General features: G+C 48.2%; 1 protein-coding gene across 1 annotated transcript in view; it reads left to right on the forward strand.

Annotated features, from left to right (window-relative positions):
• The window catches only part of clpb (ClpB family mitochondrial disaggregase), a 39,619-nt gene that overhangs the window by 13,918 nt on the left and 5,081 nt on the right, over positions 1–20,620 (forward strand). Inside the window, exons 2-7 of the mRNA XM_078222665.1 lie at positions 4,419–4,474; positions 7,102–7,146; positions 9,461–9,622; positions 16,311–16,467; positions 16,907–16,980; positions 18,671–18,790. Coding sequence (XP_078078791.1) covers positions 4,454–4,474; positions 7,102–7,146; positions 9,461–9,622; positions 16,311–16,467; positions 16,907–16,980; positions 18,671–18,790 — 579 coding nt within the window. The 5' untranslated portion in view covers positions 4,419–4,453. The remainder of the gene's footprint in view (positions 1–4,418; positions 4,475–7,101; positions 7,147–9,460; positions 9,623–16,310; positions 16,468–16,906; positions 16,981–18,670; positions 18,791–20,620) is intronic.

Consider the following 20,620-nt stretch of genomic DNA (forward strand, 5'->3'; position numbering starts at 1 on the left):
TGTTGAGATTTTCCAGTATTTTCTGTTTTTAGAAACATAGAAGAAACATAGAAAAACTACAGCACAAAACAGGCCCTTCGGCCCCACAAGTTGTGCCGAACATATCCCTACCTTAGGTCTACCTATAACCCTCTATCCTATTAAGTCCCATGTACTCATCCAGGAGTCTCTTAAAAGACCCTATTGAGTTTGCCTCCACCACGACTGACGGCAGCCGATTCCACTCGCCCACCACCCTCTGTGTGAAAAACGTCCCCCTAACATTTCCTCTATACCTACCCCCCCAGCACCTTAAACCTGTGTTCTCTCGTAGCAGCCATTTCCACTCTGGGAAAAAGCCTCTGAGAGTCCACCCGATCTATGCCTCTCAACATCTTATATACCTCTATTAGGTCTCCTCTCATCCTACATCTCTCCAAGGAGAAAAGACCGAGCTCCCTCAGCCTACCCTCATAAGGCATGCCACTCAATCCAGGCAACATCCTTGTAAATCTCCTCTGCACCCTTTCAATCTTTTCCACATCGTTCCTGTAATGAGGCGACCAGAACTGAGCACAGTACTCTAAGTGGGGTCTGACGAGGGTCTTATATAGCTGCATCATTATCCCCGGACTCCTAAACTCAATCCCTTGATTGATAAAGGCCAGCACACCATACGCCTTCTTAACCACCTGCGGGGCCGATTTTAGAGTCCTATGGACCCGGACCCCAAGGTCCTTCTGATCCTCTACCGTACTCAGAGTCTTTCCCTTTATATTGTACTCTTCCATCCCATTTGACCTGCCAAAATGGACCACTACGCATTTATCTGGGTTGAGGTCCATCTGCCACTTCTCTGCCCAGTCTTGCATCCTATCTATGTCCCTCTGTAACTTCTGACATCCCTCCAGACTATCCACAACCCCACCAACCTTCGTGTCGTCAGCAAACTTACCAACCCATCCCTCCACTTCCTCATCCAGATCATTTATGAAGATGACAAACAGCAAGGGTCCCAGAACCGATCCCTGGGGCACACCACTGGTGACCAACCTCCATTTAGAAAAAGACCCATCTATACACACTCTCTGCCTCCTTTGTGCAAGCCAGTTCTGGATCCACAGGGCAGCAGCCCCTTGGATCCCATGCCCTCTCACTTTTTCTAGAAGCCTTGCTTGGGGGACCTTATCGAACGCCTTGCTAAAATCCATATAAACCACATCTACCTCTTTCCCTTCGTCAATGTGTTTACTCACATTTTTGAAGAACTCCACCAGGCTCGTAAGGCACGATCTGCCTTTGACAAAGCCATGCTGAGTATTCTTGAGCAAACGAAACCTCTCTAAATGCTCATAAATCTTGTCCCTCAGGATCTTCTCTATCAGCTTACCAACCACTGAGGTTAGACTCACCGGTTGGTAATTTCCTGGGCTATCCCTATTCCCCTTCTTGAAAATAGGAACCACATCTGCAATCCTCCAATCCTCCGGCACCTCTCCCGTCTCCATCGACGACGCAAGGATCATCGCCAGAGGCTCTGCAATCTCTTCACTCGCCTCCCACAGTAACCTGGGGTACATCCCATCCGGACCCGGCGACTTATCTATCTTGATGCCATTCAAAGATTCCAGCACAACCTCTTTCTTAAAGTCCACATACCCAATCTTTTCAGTCCACCGCAAGCCCACAGTACATCCACCCAGGTCCTTCGCCTCTGTGAAAACCGAGGCAAAATACTCATTAAGCATCTCTGCCATTCCTACTGGTTCCGTACAGACTTTCCCGCCTTCACCTTTTATAGGCCCTATTCCTTCACGTCTCATCCTTTTACTCTTCACATACTTATAGAACACCTTAGGGTTTTCCTTAATCCTACCTGCCAAGGCCTTCTCATGACCCCTTCTGGCTCTCCTAATTTCCTTCTTTAGTCCCTTCCTACAAGCCGTATACTCCTCTAGATCCCTATCTTCGCCAAGCTCTCTGAGCCCTTTGCATGCTTTCCTTTTCTTCTCGACTAGGTCCCGCACAGCTTTCGTGCACCACGGTTCCTTTAACCTACCAACACCTCCCTGTCTGCTCGGAACGTTGTCCTGTAGAACTCTAGACAGACATTCCTTGAAAAACTGCCACCTCTCTTCAGTACATTTCCCCGAGAATACCTCCTTCCAATTTACTCCTATAATTTGCTGCCTTATGTCTTCTTATTTCCCCTTACTCCATATAAACGCTTTCCTAGCTTGCCTGATCCTCTCTTTTTCCAATGCAAGCATAAAGGAGATAGAGTTATGATCGCTATCCCCAAGATGCTCTCCCACTGAGAGATCTGACACCTGTCCAGGTTCATTGGTCAGTATCAGATCAAGTACAAGCTCTCCTCTTGTAGGCTTGTCCAAATGCTGTGTCAGGAAACCCTCCTGAACACACCTAACGAACTCCTCCCCATCCAATCCCCTTACCCTAGGGATATTCCAATCTATGTTTGGGAAATTAAAGTCTCCCATTACAACAACTCTGCTATTACTGCATCTCTCCAGGATCTGTTTCCCTATCTGCTCCTCCACCTCCCTGTTACTATTGGGTGGCCTATAGAAAACTCCCAGCAAAGTGATCGACCCCTTCCCACTCCGAACTTCCACCCACAGAGACTCTGTGGACCATCCCTCCACAGCATACACCTTCTCTACGGCTGTGACACTATCCCTGATCAGCAGTGCCACTCCATCCCTTCTCTTGCCTCCCTCCCTGTCCTTCCTGAAGCATCTGAATCCCGGCATCTGGAGTATCCAATCCTGTCCCTGAGACATCCAAGTCTCCGTAATGGCCACCACATCACACTTCCAGGCATCGATCCACGCTCTGAGCTCATCCCCTTTATTCACTATACTCCTGGCACTAAAGTAAACACATCTCAACCCTTTGGTCTGAGCTCTCCCCTTCTCTATCCCCCGTCCATCCTCCCTCTTGCACTGTCTATAACCCTTCTCTGTTTGCGAGCTAACTTCCTCGCTCCCAGTCACCTCATCTCGATCCCTTCCCCCCAACCTATTGTTTCAGATTCCAGCATTCACAGTATTTTGCTTTTATTATAATGATAGTTTCATGGTCACCATTACTGAGACGAGCTTCATATCCCAGATTTATCAATTGAATTTAAATCCCACCAGCTGCCGTAGTGGAATTTGAGCCCATGTCCTCAGAGCAATATTCTGGGCCTCTGGATTACTGGTCCATTAGGCCACTGTCTTCCCACAGATTGGATGAATGCTGATGTTTGTTGGTTCAATGCGGGGTATAAAGGTGGAAAAGGGCAGAGATTTAAACTAGTGAAATTTTAGTACCTGCGTCAACCTGGGTGGCATGGTGGCACAGTGGTTAGCACTGCTGCCTCACAGCGCCAGGGACCCAAGTTCAACTCCGGCCTCGGGTCCGATGGCTGTGTGGAGTTTGCACAACCTCCCAGTGTCTCCGTGGGTTTCCTCCGGGTGCTCCAGTTTCCTCCCACAGTCCAAAGATGTGCAGGTTAGGTGGATTGGCCATGCTAAAAATGACCTAGTGTCAGGAGGATTAGTAGAGTAAATATGTGGGGTTACGGGGATAGGGCCTGAATGGGATTGTTGTCAGTGTAGACTCGAAGGGGTGAATGGCCTCCTTCTGCACTCTAGGGATTCTATGTTCTTCGTACAAAGAGTGACCAACGCATGGAATCATCCAGCACAGAAGGAGGCCATTCAGCCCATCATGTCTGTGCAGGCTCTTTGAAAATGGTTTTCAATTATTCCCAGCTCCAGGGTCCTTCACTCTTGCCCCACAAATGTTCCCTTTTCCAATATTTATCCAATTCCAATTTGAAAGTCACTGTAGAATCTTCTTCCCTGTGGGGAAGGCGACGGCCTAGTGGTATTATCGATGGACTATTAATCCAGAAACTCGGCTGATGTTCTGGGGACCCGAGTTTGAATCCCGCCATGGCAAAAATATTTGGAATTAAGAATCTACTGACGACCATGAAACCATTGTCGATTGTCGGAAAAACCCATCTGGTTCACTCATGTCCTTTAGGGAAGGAAATCTGCCGTCCTTACCTGGTCTGGCCTACATGTGACTCCAGAGCCGCAGCCATGTGGTTGATTCTCAACTGCCCTCTGAGGGCAACTAGGGATGGGCGATAAATGCTGACCCAGCCATGAATGAGTAAAACAAATAGTACCCCAGGTCACAATAACTCACGGTAAAATAAAAATTATTTTTCTCCTTGTCACTTCAGGTTTGTTTGGTAATGGACTAAACTTCTAGAAAAAAGTCCAGACATAACTTTTGAAAAATGATTGAGATTGTGAAGTGGGATTTTCTGGACGATTGGGTAGCTGCCTCTTCAGCATCTTTTGAGATTTCCCACGATGTATCTTAGATATTGACTTTGTTTCTCTCCTTTGATGTAGGAAAAACAGAACTGGCCAAGCAGATCGCTAAGTACATGCATAGTGATGTCAAGAAGGTATGGGATCTTTCAACTATTATCTATAGAAGCCATTGCCTTTGGTCCCTGCTGCAAACTCCGTTCGCTTCCCACCACCTCGCTAGCCACCGTCTTAGGCTGGACCAGACTGTGGCATCCTCGCCAACTTATTTGACCCTAAGTGAGCCTCTGGGCCTATGTCCTGTCCATCACCAAGGTTAGCTACCTCTGCTCATCCAGCTGCTGTAACATTCACGCCTTTGTGACCTCCCGCTTTCACTATCTCCAGAGCTCTCCAACCACCTTCCACAAGGCCATCAAAAACGCTGCTCTCTGTATCCTAGCACAGTCTGTGTGCTTGTTGACCTAGGTGGGCTTTCAGTCCAACAAGATCTTCGATAGCTTCCTCTACAGCCTTGCCCTTCCCTATCGCTGTCACCTCCCCCAGCCTTAAAGCCCCCTGAGATCTCTGTGTACCTCCAGTTTTGGCTCCTTTGTGCCCCACATTTGGCAGCTGGACTGTCAGCTACCCGGACCCTAAGCTTGAGCATGTCCTCCCTGAACCTCACTGCTTCTCTCCCTCTGACTCCTCCTTTAACATGCTCCAACTCTAGGACCAAGCTTGTGATCACCAAGTCCTAATATCTCTCCCTGTGGCTCAATGTCAAATTTTGTTTGATCGCTCTCCCGTGAAGCACCTTGGAATGTTTAATTATGGAGTGAAAAAAATGTGCGTTGTTACTTGTGGAAGTGGCACAAGGTGTCAGGCGAGGGACAGAGATGTAGTCACAGTGAGAGGCGGATGGGACTCAGTGTCTGAAATTCTCAATACGTGGATGCTTGGTGACAGATGGTGGCAGAGACCAACCAGTCACCCTGAGAGGGGGAGAGAGATAATCTGCAGCTAGCTCCCCTGAAAGCAGTGTTCATAGAATCCGTATTGTGCAGGAGGAGGCCATTCAGCCCATAGAGTCTGTACTGACCACAATCCCACCCAGGCCCTACCCCAGTAACCCCAGATATTTACCCTGCTAATCCCCTGACCCTAGGGTCAATTTAGCATGGCCAATCCACCCAACCCGCACATCTTTGGACTGTGGGGAGGAAACCGGAGCGCCCGGAGGAAACCCACGCAGACACGGGGAGAACGTGTAAACTCCACACAGACAGTGACCCAAGCCGGGAATTGAAGCCGGGTCCCTGGCGCTGTGAGGCAGCAGTGCTAACCACTGTGCCACCATGCCGCCCCTGTTGTCCCCTGATTAGTCACAGGTTATGATCACAGTGACACTGTTCTAGCCACAAGCACAAGTAAAAATAATGTACTTCACACGTCTGTATTTTCATGTCAAATTTCGCCCACCATTCAGTAAGCAAGAATTTAAAGTAGTAACAAAGATCAGAAAAAACGCTCACGCTCTGTTTTTCATCCTACCATTTTATTAAGCAGCACACAGACCAGTTACTGTTCACTGATACTTGCCATGTGGATACGGTCAGAACAAGTGCACAAAAACAGAAATGCAATAAACTACCAACGCCCACCTCCCACCCCACCCCCTTCTCAGAGTGCCGACACTTCACCCACCCCGAGTCCTGCCACTCCCACACCCCCCGCCCCGCCCCCCAGTGCTCCTGCACCCTACCCCTCATGGGGTCCCAGGACTGCCCCTCCCCAACCCAGGGTCCCAGTGTTCCGTACAGTACCCCCCACCGTCCCAGGGTCTGAATGAACTACATTTTGCTGGTGGGAATGTAATAGACCACAGCTGAGTTAGACCCCTTAGGATCCGGAGCAGCAGAGGACTGGGAGTTAACCAGGGCGGCACAGTGGTTAGCACGGCTGCCTCACAGCACCATGGACCCGGGTTCAGGTCCAGCCTCGGGTCACTGTCTGTGTGGAGTCTGCACGTTCTCCCCGTGTCTGCGTGGGTTTCCTCCGGGTGCTCCTGTTTCCTTCCACAGCCCATAAATGTGCAGGTTAGGTGGATTGGCCATGCTAAATTGCTCCTTAGTGTCCAAAGATGTGCAGGTTAGGTAGATTAACCATGGGAAATGTGTGGGTTACAGGGGTAAGGTAGGGGAGTGGGCCTGAGTAAGATGCTCTGTCAGAGAGTCGGTGCAGATGCGATGGGCCGAATGGCCTCTTCTGCACTGTAGGGATGCTATATGTTGCTGCCTGCTCAGGCTCTCAATTGTATCACTTGGCTGATGGGAACTCACAAAGTCACTCAGTCACACAGTTGCTGATGCTATGCAGTGAGTGAGTGAGCCACATTGATTTGTGACTGTCCCTGGTTCGGGTCCCAGTCCGTGCTTTTAGCTTGTCATTTATACTGTGGTCACTGGGCTTCATGGTCCCTGAGCTGCAAAGTGGAGAATCCTGCAGTCCGGTGACTATCCTGTCCCCAGCTCCACGAGAACAGGCACTGGGGAAGCTGCAATGCCCTCCACAATCGGATAGCTATTACTGCCCGTGCCTGGAGTATGGGGCATTGGTGAAAGGTACTGGAGAGCGACTGGCTTCGGTCTTACCCCAGAAAGGAGCCGAACGCGCCGACCAGTGTATCGGGGGTGGTGTGGAGGTGGGAAGTAAAACTGCAGGGCAGCTTACAACAAAGTCGCCAGAAAGTTTGATTCTGTCTGTTCTTCCTTTCACAATGCAGAAATTCATCAGGCTCGACATGTCGGAATTCCAGGAAAAACATGAAGTAAGTGATACAGGTTGTCAGTGAGATCACAAACATTCAGTCCTCCAGGCAGGTAGCTCCAGTCCAGAGCAAAGAGACCAGGGGACGAAGTTACTGAACCGCAACCAACCTTTTGTTACGAACGTGTTCAAGATAAAGCTCGCACAGTCCCTCGGTGCAAGGTGCAGCAGTTTATTAAACGATCCTGTTGGATTCTGGTCATTATGGTTGTTGAAAAAGAGGGGGTTCAGCTGCAAACATCCGCTGAAGCAAATAATTAGTGAGGCTCACACGTAGAAACTGCTCTGAGAGCAATGTTCTGGAAGGTTCCGGGTGCTTGTTGCACCTCACTGGAGTGTTTGATGGGATAGTGTGGACAAGGGAGCTTTACTCCGCATCTAAACCCACGCTGAAGTTGAGTCTGTTTGCCTTGGAGAAAGTTGCGAGGAGGTTTGATTGAGGTGTTTAAAATCCTGAGGGGCATGGACAGAGCGGACAGGGAGAAACTCTTCTCAGTGGCAGAAGGATCAAGAACCAGAGTACACGGATTTAAGGTGATTGGCTAAAGAAGCAATGGAAACACGAGGAGAAACTATTTCACACAGCGAGTGGTTAGGATCTGGAATGTACTGTCTGAGAGTGTGGTGGAGACAGATTCACACAGCGAGTGGTTGGGATCTGGAATGTACTGTCTGAGAGTGTGGTGGAGACAGATTCACACAGTGAGTGGTTAGGGTCTGGAATGTACTGTCTGAGAGTGTGGTGGAGACAGATTCACACAGCGAGTGGTTGGGACCTGGAATGTACTGTCTGAGAGTGTGGTGGAGACAGATTCACACAGCGAGTGGTTAGGATCTGGAATGCACTGTCTGAGAGTGTGGTGGAGACAGATTCACACAGCGAGTGGTTGGGATCTGGAATGTACTGTCTGAGAGTGTGGTGGAGACAGATTCACACAGCGAGTGGTTAGGATCTGGAATGTACTGTCTGAGAGTGTGGTGGAGACAGATTCACACAGCGAGTGGTTAGGATCTGGAATGTACTGTCTGAGAGTGTGGTGGAGACAGATTCACACAGCGAGTGGTTAGGATCTGGAATGTACTGTCTGAAAGTGTGGTGGAGACAGATTCACAGAGTGAGTGGTTAGGATCTGGAATGCACTGTCTGAGAGTGTGGTGGAGACAGATTCACAGAGTGAGTGGTTAGGATCTGGAATGCACTGTCTGAGAGTGTGGTGGAGACAGATTCACACAGTGAGTGGTTAGGATCTGGAATGCACTGTCTGAGAATGTGGTGGAGAAAGGTTCAATGGATGCATTTAAAATTGAATTAGATGTTATCTGAAAAGGAAGATTGAGTGTGTGTGTTGGGGGGGTGGGGTGGTGAGGAGAAAGCAGGAGAAGGGCACTAGGTGCATTGCTCCTTGGGAGAGCCAGCACAAACCTTCTGTGCTGTACCAATCTGTGATTCCATGCTGTACCTGTCCTGGGAGTGTTTGATGGGGACAGTGTAGAGGGAGCTTTACTCTGTATCTAACCCCGTGCTGTACCTGTCCTGGGAGTGTTTGATGGGGACAGTGTAGAGGGAGCTTTACTCTGTATCTAACCCCGTGCTGTACCTGTCCTGGGAGTGTTTGATGGGGACAGTGTAGAGGGAGCTTTACTCTGTATCTAACCCCGTGCTGTACCTGTCCTGGGAGTGTTTGATGGAGACAGTGTAGAGGGAGCTTTACTCTGTATCTAACCCCGTGCTGTACCTGTCCTGGGAGTGTTTGATGGGGACAGTGTAGAGGGAGCTTTACTCTGTATCTAACCCCGTGCTGTACCTGTCCTGGGAGTGTTTGATAGGGACAGTGGAGAGAGAGCTTTACTCTGTATCTAACCCCGTGCTGTACCTGTCCTGGGAGCGTTTGATGGGGGACAGGGTAGAGGGAGCTTTACTCTGTATCTAACCCCGTGCTGTGCCTGTCCTGGGAGTGTTTGATGGGGGACAGTGTAGAAGGAGCTTTACTTTGTTTCTAACCCTGTGCTGTACCTGTCCTGGGAGTGTTTGATGGGGGACAGTGTAGAGGGAGCTTTACTCTGTATCTAACCCCGTGCTGTACCTGTCCTGGGAGTGTTTGATGGGGACAGTGTAGAGGGAGCTTTACTCTGTATCTAACCCCGTGCTGTGCCTGTCCTGGGAGTGTTTGATGGGGGACAGTGCAGAGGGAGCTTTACTCTGTATCTAACCCCGTGCTGTGCCTGTCCTGGGAGTGTTTGATGGGGACAGTGTAGAGGGAGTTTTATTAAACCAAGACTGGAATAAATTTCTCAATAAAAGGTGTATTTTAAAGGTTGCGAAGTTTATTGGTTCTCCGCCTGGTTATGTCGGACATGAGGAAGGTGGTCAGCTGACCAAGAAGCTGAAGCAGAGTCCGAATGCAGTGGTTTTGTTTGACGAGGTGGATAAGGCCCATCCCGACGTCCTGACCATCATGCTGCAACTCTTCGACGAGGTGAGTGCGATCCGACTGTGAGGCAAGAGAAAGGAATCACATAGCGCACTGTGACGACGACCATGATGATCGGTTAATCTGTTTGTGTGAGGTTGGTTGAGGAATAAGTATTGAACGAAGACGCTGGGAAAACTCCCTTGCTTTTCTTCAAAATAGTGGCCACTGGATCATCCACGTCCACCTGAGAGAGTAGACATGGCCTCAGCTTAAAGCCTCATCCGAAATACAGTATCTCTGACAGTGCAGCACTCCCTCAGTAGCGCACTGGAACGAGATTTCAGAACCTGGAATTGAATTCATGACCTTCTGACTCAGAGAGGTGTGTGACACTGAAGTTCCAAGAAGGTGCTGAAATAATTCATTTTAGACATTTTTAAAATTCATTTGTGGGACATGGGCGTCGCTGGCTGGGCCCAGCGTTTATTGTCCTTCCCTAGTTGCCTGAAGGCAGTTGAGAGTCAACCACATTGCTGTGAGTCTGGAGTCACATCTTGGCCAGACCGGGTAAGGATGGCAGATTTCCTTCCCTAAAGGACATTAGTGAACCAGATGGGTTTTTACAACAATCGACAATGGTTTCATGGTCATCAGTAGATCCCTAATTCCAGGTATTTTTAATTGAATTCAAATTCCACCATCTGCCGTGGCGGGATTCGAACCCGGGTCCCCAGAACATTAGCTGAGTTTCTGGATTAATAGCCTAACGATAATATCACTAGACCATCACCTTCCGCACATAAAGGTGAAGGGCCAGCATTGATCAAAGGAAGCAGAGAGGATTAAATTAACACTGACGCCAAACTTGGATTTTTCTTGAAATGTAGAATCTAGTTTTGGTGAATCTTCAATGTTTCACTGTAAAACAAAGGGGGTGAGTTTTCGAATGTAATGTCCAGGTTTGTTAGAACTTCCTGTGCAGATATTGGCTGCCTCCTTTCCTACATTACAGCAGTGGCTTAGTTTCAAAAGCTTATGGGTATGATGTTTGATAGAGAGGAAGTGGCCTCAGAGGGAATAGAGACATCTTAGAATCATAGAATCCCTATAGTACAGAAGGAGGCCATTCAGTCCATCGAGCCTGCACTGACAACAATCCTACCCAGGCCCTATCTCTGTCACCCCACGCATTTACCCTGCTAATCCCCCTGACACTTGGGTCAATTTAACATGGCCAATCAACCTAACCCACACACATTTGGACTGTGGGAGGAAACCGGAGCGTTTGGAGGAAACCCACGCAGACACGGGGAGAAAATGCAAACCCCACACAGACGGCGACCCAAGCTGGGAACTGAGCCTGGGATCCTGGCGCTGTGAGGCAGCAGTGCTAACCACTGTGCCACCCAACAACTTGTTGCTTCTTGAAACAACTGTTTTTGGTGAGACCATGTCTGAAACACCGTGTGCAGTTTTGGTCTCTACATTTAAAAAAGGATAGACTTGCACCGGAGACGGTACAGCGAAGACGCACTAGATTGGTCCCTGGGATGAGGGGATTGTCCTATGAAGAGATGCTGAGTAAACTGAGTCCTTTTTGTTGGTGTTTAGAAGAACGAGAGGTGATCACATTGAAACATGCAAGATTCTGAAGGGGGCTTTATATCATAGATGCTGAGATTGTTTCCCCTGGCTGGGGAATCTAAAATACTGGGACATGATCTCAGGATTAGGGGATAATCATTCAGGATTGAGATGAGGAGAAATTTCTTCACTCAAAGCGTACTGAACCTTTGGAATTCTCTCCCGCAGAGGGTTGGGATGCTCCATTGTTCAGTGTATTTAAAGCTGGGACAGACAGATTCTTCATCTCTCAGGGAATCGAGGGATGAGGGAGTGAGCGGGAAAAATGGAATTGATGCTCCAGATGAGCCATGATTGTATAGAATTGCCGAGTAGGCTCGATGGACTATGCGGTCTCCTCCTGCTCCTATTTCTCATGTTCTTTTATCAGTCGTTAGTCTGTGGTTGTAGGTATTAGGACAAGTGACCAAAAACTCAGAGGTAGGTTTTAAGGAGCATCTTAAAAGTAGGAAAGGAAGGTCGGTTTGGGGCAGGAATCATAGAAACCCTACAGTAGAGAAAGAGGCCATTCGGTCCATCGAGTCTGCACCGACCACAATCCCACCCAGGCCCTACCCCAATATCCCTACAGAATTCCAGAGCTTGGAGCCGTTGCAGTTGAAGGCACAGCCGCCACTGGTGCAACAATGAAAATGGGGGATACCAGGACTGGGACTGGGTTATAGGGATAGAGGGTGGATGAGGCAGGATGTGAAAGCAAGACTGGGAATTCTAAAATCAAGAGCCAGTCTGGATCAGCGAGCAGGGTAAGAAGTCTCACAACACCAGGTTAACACAACACCAGCGAGCAGGGAACAGGATTTGTTGTGAGTAAGAATACAGGCAGCAGAGTTTTGGATGAGCTCAGGTTCATGAAAGGTGAGAGGTTGGCAAGCAGAGTGTTCGAATAGTCACGTCTACTCCCTGGAGAGACGAAGGATGAGAGGTGACCTGATAGAGGTTTACAAGATGTTGAGGGGTCTGGATAGGGTAGACTCTCAGAGGCTATTTCCAAGGGCTGAAATGGTTGCTACGAGAGGACACAGGTTTAAGGTGCTGGGGGGTAGGTACAGAGGAGATGTCAGGGGTAAGTTTTTCACTCAGAGGGTGGTGGGTGAGTGGAATCGGCTGACGTCGGTGGTGGTGGAGGCAAACTCGTTGGGGTCTTTTAAGAGACTTCTGGATGAGTACATGGGATTTAATGGGATTGAGGGCTATAGATAGGCCTAGAGGTAGGGATATGATCAGCGCAACTTGTGGGCCGAAGGGCCTGTTTGTGCTGTGGCTTTCTATGTTCTATGTTCTACAGCTAATAAATGCAGATAGAAGGGAGTTGGAGGAGGCTCATGTGGAGCTTATGCTGGAACAGACCAGTTGGGCGAAATGGCCTCTTTATGTATTATCTACAGGCAGTCCTCCCAATATCCTGAGTCAACATGTTCCAGAACAAGAGGTAACTTTGGGTGTATGGTTCCCAAAGCTCTGGGTGTTTTCCTCATCTGATGCCTGGACCAGTTGTAGACTCAATATTAGAGCAATCGATCTCTATCAATTCTGATTCAGAGATTAGACAATAACTCCTTAATCATTGCTGATAGCCTAGAAGGTGAATTAAATGGGCCTTGGACTTCCTTTGTCAAGCAGGGGTGCACGGTGGCACAGTGGTTAGCACTGCTACCTCACAGCACCAGGGACCTGGGTTCCATTCCCGGCTTGGGTCACTGTCTGTGTGGAGTTTGCACATTCTCCCCGTGTCTGCGTGGGTTTCCTCCGGGTGCTCCAGTTTCCTCCCACAGTCCGAAAGACGCGCTGATTAGGTGGATTGGCCATGTTAAATTCTCCCTCAGTGTATCCAAACAGGCGCCGGAGTGTGGCGACTGGGGGATTTTCACAGCAACTTCATTGCGGCGTTAATGTAAGCCTTACTTGTGACTAATAAATGAAGTAAAACAGTAACTCCATAATCATTGCTGATGGTCTAGAAGGTGAGTTAGATGGGCCTTAGACTTCCTTTGTTAAGCAATCCCTTTGTTTTCCCTGCAACATTACAAAATACTACGGATGCTGGAAATCTAAAATTAAGAAATTGAGCAGGTCTGACAGCATCTGTGGACAGGGAAACAGAGTTAATGTTCCGAGTCCATATGACCCTTCCAGAGAAGGCAATGGGGAGGTGGTGGCCTAGTGGTATTATCGCTAGACTATTAATCCAAAAACTCAGCTAAAGTTCTGGGGACCCGGGTTCGAATCCCTCCATGGCAGGTGTTGGAATTTAAATTCAGTAAAAAGTATCTGGAATTAAGAATTTACTGATGACCATGAAACCATTGCACAGGCTTGGAGGGCCGAAGGGCCTGTTTCCTGTGCTGTACTGTTCTTTGTTCTTTGTTCATTGTCAATTGTCGGAAAAACCCATCTGGTTCACTAATGTCCTTTCGAGAAGGAAATCTGCTGTCCTTACCCGGTCTGGCCTACATGTGACTCCAGAGCCACAGCAATGTGGTTGACTCTCAACTGTCCTCTGAAATGACCGAGTGAGACACTCAGTTGTATCAATTGCTCAAGAAGGCAGCTCACCACCACCCTCTCAAGGGCAACTAGGGATGGGCAATAAATGTTGGCCAGCCAGCGACGCCCATGTCCCACAAATTAATAAAAAAACAGAACTGGAATAGATCACTTGGTCACCTCGTTTCTGCTTGTGGGATCTTCTGTATGCAAGTTGGCTGTTCCTGGACTTGCCTTGCAGGGGATCACTGTTTGTGATATTTCATGATGTGGAGATGCCGGCGTTGGACTGGGGTAAATACAGTAAAGAGTCTAACAACACCAGGTTAAAGTCCAACAGGTTTATTTGGTAGCTAACGCCACTAGCCTTCGGAGCGCTGCTCCTTCGTCAGGTTAGTGGAAGATCTGCTCATAAACAGCAAACAGGGCATATAAAGACACAAACTCAATTTACAGAATAATGAATAATGATTAGAATGCGAGTCTTTACAGCTAATCAAGTCTTAAAGGTACAGACAATGTGAGTGGAGGGAGCATTAGCACAGGTTAAAGAGATGTGTATTGTCTCCAGACATTCCAGCCAGTGAGACTTTGCAAGTCCAGGCAAGTCGTGGGGGTTACAGATAGTGTGACATGAACCCAAGATCCTGGTTGAGGCCGTCCTCATGTGTGCGGAACCTTGGCTATCAGTCTCTGCTCAGCAACTCTGCGCCGTCGTGTGTTGTGAAGGCTGCCTTGGAGAATGCTTACCCGAATATCAGAGGCACGAATATTAGGTCACGGGCATTTGGCCTCTAATATTCGGGTAAGCGTTCTCCAAGGCGGCCTTCACAACACACGACAGCGCAGAGTCACTGAGCAGAGACTGATACAGTAAGAAGTTTAACAACACCAGGTTAAAGTCCAACAGGTTTATTTGGTAGCAAAAGCCACACAAGCTTTCGAGGCTCTGAGCCCCTTCTTCAGGTGAGTGGGAATTCTGTTCACAAACAGAACTTATAAGACACAGACTCAATTTACATGAATAATGGTTGGAATGCGAATACTTACAACTAATCCAGTCTTTAAGAAACAAAACAATGGGAGTGGAGAGAGCATCAAGACAGGCTAAAAAGATGTGTATTGTCTCCAGACAAGACAGCCAGTGAAACTCTGCAGGTCCACGCAACTGTGGGAGTTACAAATAGTGTGACATACATTCTGATTCTAGGATCGCATGATAAAGACTCAGGAGGAAAAAAGCAGAAATATTTATGTGAAATAGTGTGACATAAACCCAATATCCCGGTTGAGGCCGTCCTTGTGTGTGCGGAACCTGGCTATCAGTTTCTGCTCCGCGACTCTGCGCTGTCGTGTGTCGCGAAGGCCGCCTTGGAGAACGCTTACCCGAATATCAGAGGCCGAATGCCCGTGACCGCTGAAGTGCTCCCCAACAGGAAGAGAACAGTCTTGCCTGGTGATTGTCGAGCGGTGTTCATTCATCCGTTGTCGCAGCGTCTGCATAGTTTCCCCAATGTACCATGCCTCGGGACATCCTTTCTTGCAGCGTATCAGGTAGACAACGTTGGCCGAGTTGCAAGAGTATGTACCGTGTACCTGGTGGATGGTGTTCTCACGTGAGATGATGGCATCTGTGTCGATGATCCGGCACGTCTTGCAGAGGTTGCTGAGGCAGGGTTGTGTGGTGTCTTGGTCACTGTTCTCCTGAAGGCTGGGTAGTTTGCTGCGGACAATGGTCTGTTTGAGGTTGTGCGGTTGTTTGAAGGCAAGAAGTGGGGGTGTGGGGATGGCCTTGGCGAGATGTTCGTCTTCATCAATGACATGTTGAAGGCTCCGGAGGAGATGCCGTAGCTTCTCCGCTCCGGGGAAGTACTGGACAACGAAGGGTACTCTGTCCACTGTGTCCCGTGTTTGTCTTCTGAGGAGGTCGGTGCGGTTTTTCGCTGTGGCGCGTTGGAACTGTTGATCAATGAGTCTAGCGCCATATCCTGTTCTTATGAGGGCATCTTTCAGCGTCTGGAGGTGTCTGTTGCAATCCTCCTCATCCGAGCAGATCCTGTGTATACGGAGGGCTTGTCCGTAGGGGATGGTTTCTTTAACGTGTTTAGGGTGGAAGCTGGAGAAGTGGAGCATCGTGACACATCAGAGACTGATAGCCAGGTTCCGCACACATGAGGACGGCCTCAACCAGGATCTTGGGTTCATGTCACACTATCTGTAACTCCCACGACTTGCCTGGACTTGCAAAGTCTCACTGGCTGTCCTGTCTGGAGACAATACACATCTCTTTAACCTGTGTTAATGCTCCCTCCACTCACATTGTCTGTACCTTTAAGACTTGATTAGCTGTAAAGACTCTCATTCCAATCATTATTCTGTAAATTGAGTTTGTGTCTTTATATGCCCTGTTTGCTGTTTATGAGCAGATCTTCCACTCACCTGACGAAGGAGCAGCGCTCCGAAAGCTAGTGGCGTTTGCTACCAAATAAACCTGTTGGACTTTAACCTGGGGTTGTTAGACTCCTTACTGTGATATTTCATGCAGCTTTGGAATCTTTATTTTGGAGATGTGATGTGATTAAAACCCTTCCCCCTCTCCTCACCCCTCTTGATGTTTCAGGGAAGACTGACAGATGGCAAAGGGAAGACCATTGAGTGTAAGGATGCAATCTTCATCATGACCTCCAATGTGGCCAGTGAGGAGATAGCTGAGCACGCTTTGCAACTGAGGGAGGAAGCCCAGGAACTGGGAAAGAAACGACAAGCCGAGAAACTAGGTAAGGGGGAGCATTGTGTTGATGTGTCGATCCCTATCTTATTGGACACTGTCTTTAGTAACAGAGAGACCCGGTCAGTACCACACTGGACCCTGTCTTTAATTACAGAGAGACCCGGTCAGTACCACACTGGACACTGTCTTTATGACAGAGAGACCCAGTCAGTACCACACTGGACACTGTCTTCATGACAGAGAGACCAGTCTGTACCACATGGGACAGTGCCTTCAGCGAGTGACTGAGGCATTGGTCAGTTACAGAGGGGAGGTGTTGATGGCAAGAGTCAGATGCAGTGTAGATGGGAGGCAGGGCTCAGAGCTTTAGTCCTTAGCAGTGAAGTGTAAATGTCATTATGTGGAGCTTTCTCTGTGCCAATTAAATTGGTTGATTGAAGTTTCTGGATCCTGTTTTGATCTGAGGTTCTCTCTGGTTGCTGCAGATGATGTGCTTCTGAGTGAGAAAGTGACCATCTCCAAGCACTTCAAGGAACACGTGATCAGACCCATTCTGAAGGTAATACAACAACTCAGGTTTAGCGCTAACTACAGCCCCTGGGCCGTATATAAGAAAAGTTACAGCCCAACAATGATCTTCGCCTGGTTTGTAGACCATCTCTCTCTGCTCTCCAATCACAGCCCATCCTCCAGCACTCCAACACCCTTCGTTATTCATCTCTTTAATATCTTAACACCCATTGTCATTAATTCCTCTGCTACTCCAACTCTCCAATTCAGAGAGAGATGGTGGCAGTAGTAAGCCAGAGGCTCAGGTCAATACATTGAGACACAAGTTTAAATCTCAGCATGGCCAATGGTGGAATTTAAATTCAGTTAATAAATCTGGAATATAAAGCTAGTCTCAGTAATGTTGACCATGAAACTCATAGAATCTCTACAGTTCAGAAGGAGGCCATTCGGCTCATTGAGTCTGTACTGACCACATCCCACCCAGGCCCTATTCCCGTATCCCCACACATTTACCCTGCTAATCAACCTGACACTAGGGTCAACTTAGCACGGCCAATCAACCTAACCCGCACATCTTTGGAGTGTGGGAGGAAACCGGAGCACCCGGAGGAAACCCATACACAGGGAGAATGTGGAAACTCCACACAGACAGTGACCAAGGCTGGAATTGAACCTGGGTCCCTGGCACTGTGAGGCAGCAGCGCTAACCACTGTGCCACCGAGCTGTCCCAATGGATTATTATTTTTAGAAACCCATCTGGTTCACTAATGTCACTAAAGGGAAGGAAATCTGCCATCCTTACCAGTCTGGCCTATATGTGACTCCAGACCCACAGCAATGTGGTTGAGTTAACTGCCCTGTGAAATGGGCAAACAAGCCACTCAGTTCTAGGGCGATTAGGAATGGGTAATAAATGCTGGTCCTGCCAGTGACACCCAATCCCATGAAGGAAAAAGAAAAGAAATGCACCCACAGCTTGAACAGCCCACCTGGGTTCTTCCAGTCTGATTATTCAGAACATTTATCACTCTGAGTCAAGAAATTCTTCCAAATGTTTAGCTGAAGGAACCTTCAGAACCTCCAAGTTACCTTGGCAATTATTCTCGATTTGTTCTTCTCCAACCAAACAACTCCCCGGATACTGAGTGAGTGAGCTGGTCAAAGTCACCAATGACTTTTTTTTACTCATTCATGGGACATGGGCGTCGCTGGCAGGCCAGCATTTATTGCCCATCCCGAGTTGCCCTTGGAGGGTAGTTGAGAGTCAACCACATTGCTGTGGCTCTGGAGTCACATGTAGGCCTGACCGAGTAAGGATGGCAGATTTCCTTAACTAAAGAACATTAGTGAACCAGTTGAGTTTTTCTGACAATCGACAATGGTTTGACATGGTCATCAGTAGATTCTTAATTCCAGATTTTTTTTTATCGAATTCAAATTCCACCATCTGCCGTGGCGGGATTCGAACCCGGGTCCCCAGAACATTAGCTGAGTTTCTGGATTAATAGTCCAGTGATAATACCACTGGGCCATCGCCTTCCCATGACTTGCTGTGTGACTATGACTGCTGTACAGTGGTCTCATCCTCAATCCCTGCCTTCAATACTCTGAGTTACCCTACCCTGCCCATTCTCTTATTGTCTATTGCTCCTACTGTCACTATCGTATTGTCATTTTCATGTCTTTTGAAGCATGCTATTAACCAGCTGACACGTGCTGAATGTTCTTTCATCAGGCCCACTTCCGTCGGGATGAGTTTCTGGGCAGAATCAACGAGATTGTTTATTTCCTTCCTTTCTGTCACTCGGAGCTGATCCAGCTGGTCAACAAGGAGTTAATCTTTTGGGCCAAGAAGGTAAGGAAGGTTCCTACACTGATATCCATCTCGGTTATTTTAAATCATAACTGGAATCACAGAATCAACCAAAAAACGCAAAAAGAGGCCATTTGGCCGATCAGATATGTGGCAGTCCTTCTCCCTGGATAGAGAGAGAGGCTGGATAGACTGGGACTTTTTTCTCTGGAGCTTAGAAGGCTGAGTGGTGATCTTATAGAGGTCTATAAAATAATGCGGGGCATAGATCAGCTAGATAGTCAATACCTTTTCCCAAAGGTAGGGGAGTCTAAAACTAGAGGGCATAGGTTTAAGGTGAGAAGGGAGAGATACAAAAGTGTCCAGAGGGGCAATTTTTTCACACACGGTAGCGAAAAGTAAAGTTAAGTTTATTTATTAGCCACAAGTAGACTTACATTAACACTGCAATGAGGTTACTGTGAAAATCCCCTGGTTGCCACATTCTGGCACTTGTTCAGTACACTGAGGGAGATGAGTGCCTGGAACGAGCTGCCAGAGGTAGTAGCAAAGGCGGGTACAATTTTGTCTTTAAAAAAATATTTAGACAGTTACATGGAGAAGAATGGGATATGGGCAAAACACAGGCAATTGGGACAAGCTTAGTGGCTAAAAAAAAGGCTGGCATGGACAAGTTGGGCCGAAGGGCCTGTATCCATGCTGTAAACCTCTATGACTCTGTCCCTTTCCCAGTGTCCCTTTTTCTTCCTCATGTTCTTATCCAATCCTCTTTTGAAGGTCACTCATGAATTTATATCCACCACCCAATCTGGCAGCAGCTCCCAGCTCCTGACCACTCGTGTGAAAGCCTTCTTCCTTGTGTCACCCCTGGTTCTTCTGCCAGTCACCTTCTGGTTATCGACCCTTCAGTCACTGGAAATGGTTTTCCTGTTTACTCTAACTCAACTCTTCAGAGTATTGAAACACCTCGATCAACTCTCCTCTCCACCTTCTCTGCTCAAAGGAGAACAACCCCAGCTTCTCCAGCCTCTTCATGTAAAAAAAAAAGACAAAGTTGCCGCAGTCCTGGCTGACCAGAGGCTGTTCTTCCCATTAAAGGGGGAGAGCTGACTGGTGGTGATTTAACCTGAGGGTCACCACACCTCAGGTGAGGGGCAAGGTTGAGAACATGGGGCTTTCTAAGCTCCAGGGCTCACAGCAGTAGCAGCAGCTCCCCTACTTCCCCATCCAAGATCATTAACCTGGGGATCAAACAACAACAGTCTGCATTTATATGGCAGCTTTAACATAGTATAATGACCCAGGGTGCTTCACAGAAGGGTGATTGGCAGAGTCTGACCGTGCCACATAGGAATATATGAGCACAGGTGACCAAAGGCAGGTTTTGAGATGCGTCTCAATGGAGGAGAGAGACAGAGCATGGTTTAGGGAGGGAATTCCAGAGCTTAAGAACCAGGCAGCTGAAGGTACGGCCACCAGTGATGGAGCGATTAAAATCGGATTGAGTGAGAGGCATGAATTTGAGGAGGGCGCAATATGTGACACATCTGGACAATATGTGCAGATCTTGGTTGAGGGGTCAATCACAAGGGGGCACAGTTTTAGGGTGAGGGGCAGGAGGGGATTTGAGAATTTCTTTCTCACTTAGAGGGTGGTGGGAATCTGGAATGTGCTGCCTGGGAAGGTTGCGGAGGCCGGAAACCTCACAACCTTTAAAAATATTTGGACGGGTGCTTGAAATATCAGCCAATGTTCTGAGGACCCGGGTTCGAATCCCGCCACGGCAGCTGGTGGAATTTGAATTCAATAAAAAATATCTGGAATTTTAGGGAAGGAAATCTGCCATCCTTACCCTGCCTGGTCTACATGTGG

This window comes from Mustelus asterias, chromosome 10 (assembly GCF_964213995.1).
Source record: "Mustelus asterias chromosome 10, sMusAst1.hap1.1, whole genome shotgun sequence".
NCBI lineage: Eukaryota > Metazoa > Chordata > Chondrichthyes > Carcharhiniformes > Triakidae > Mustelus > Mustelus asterias.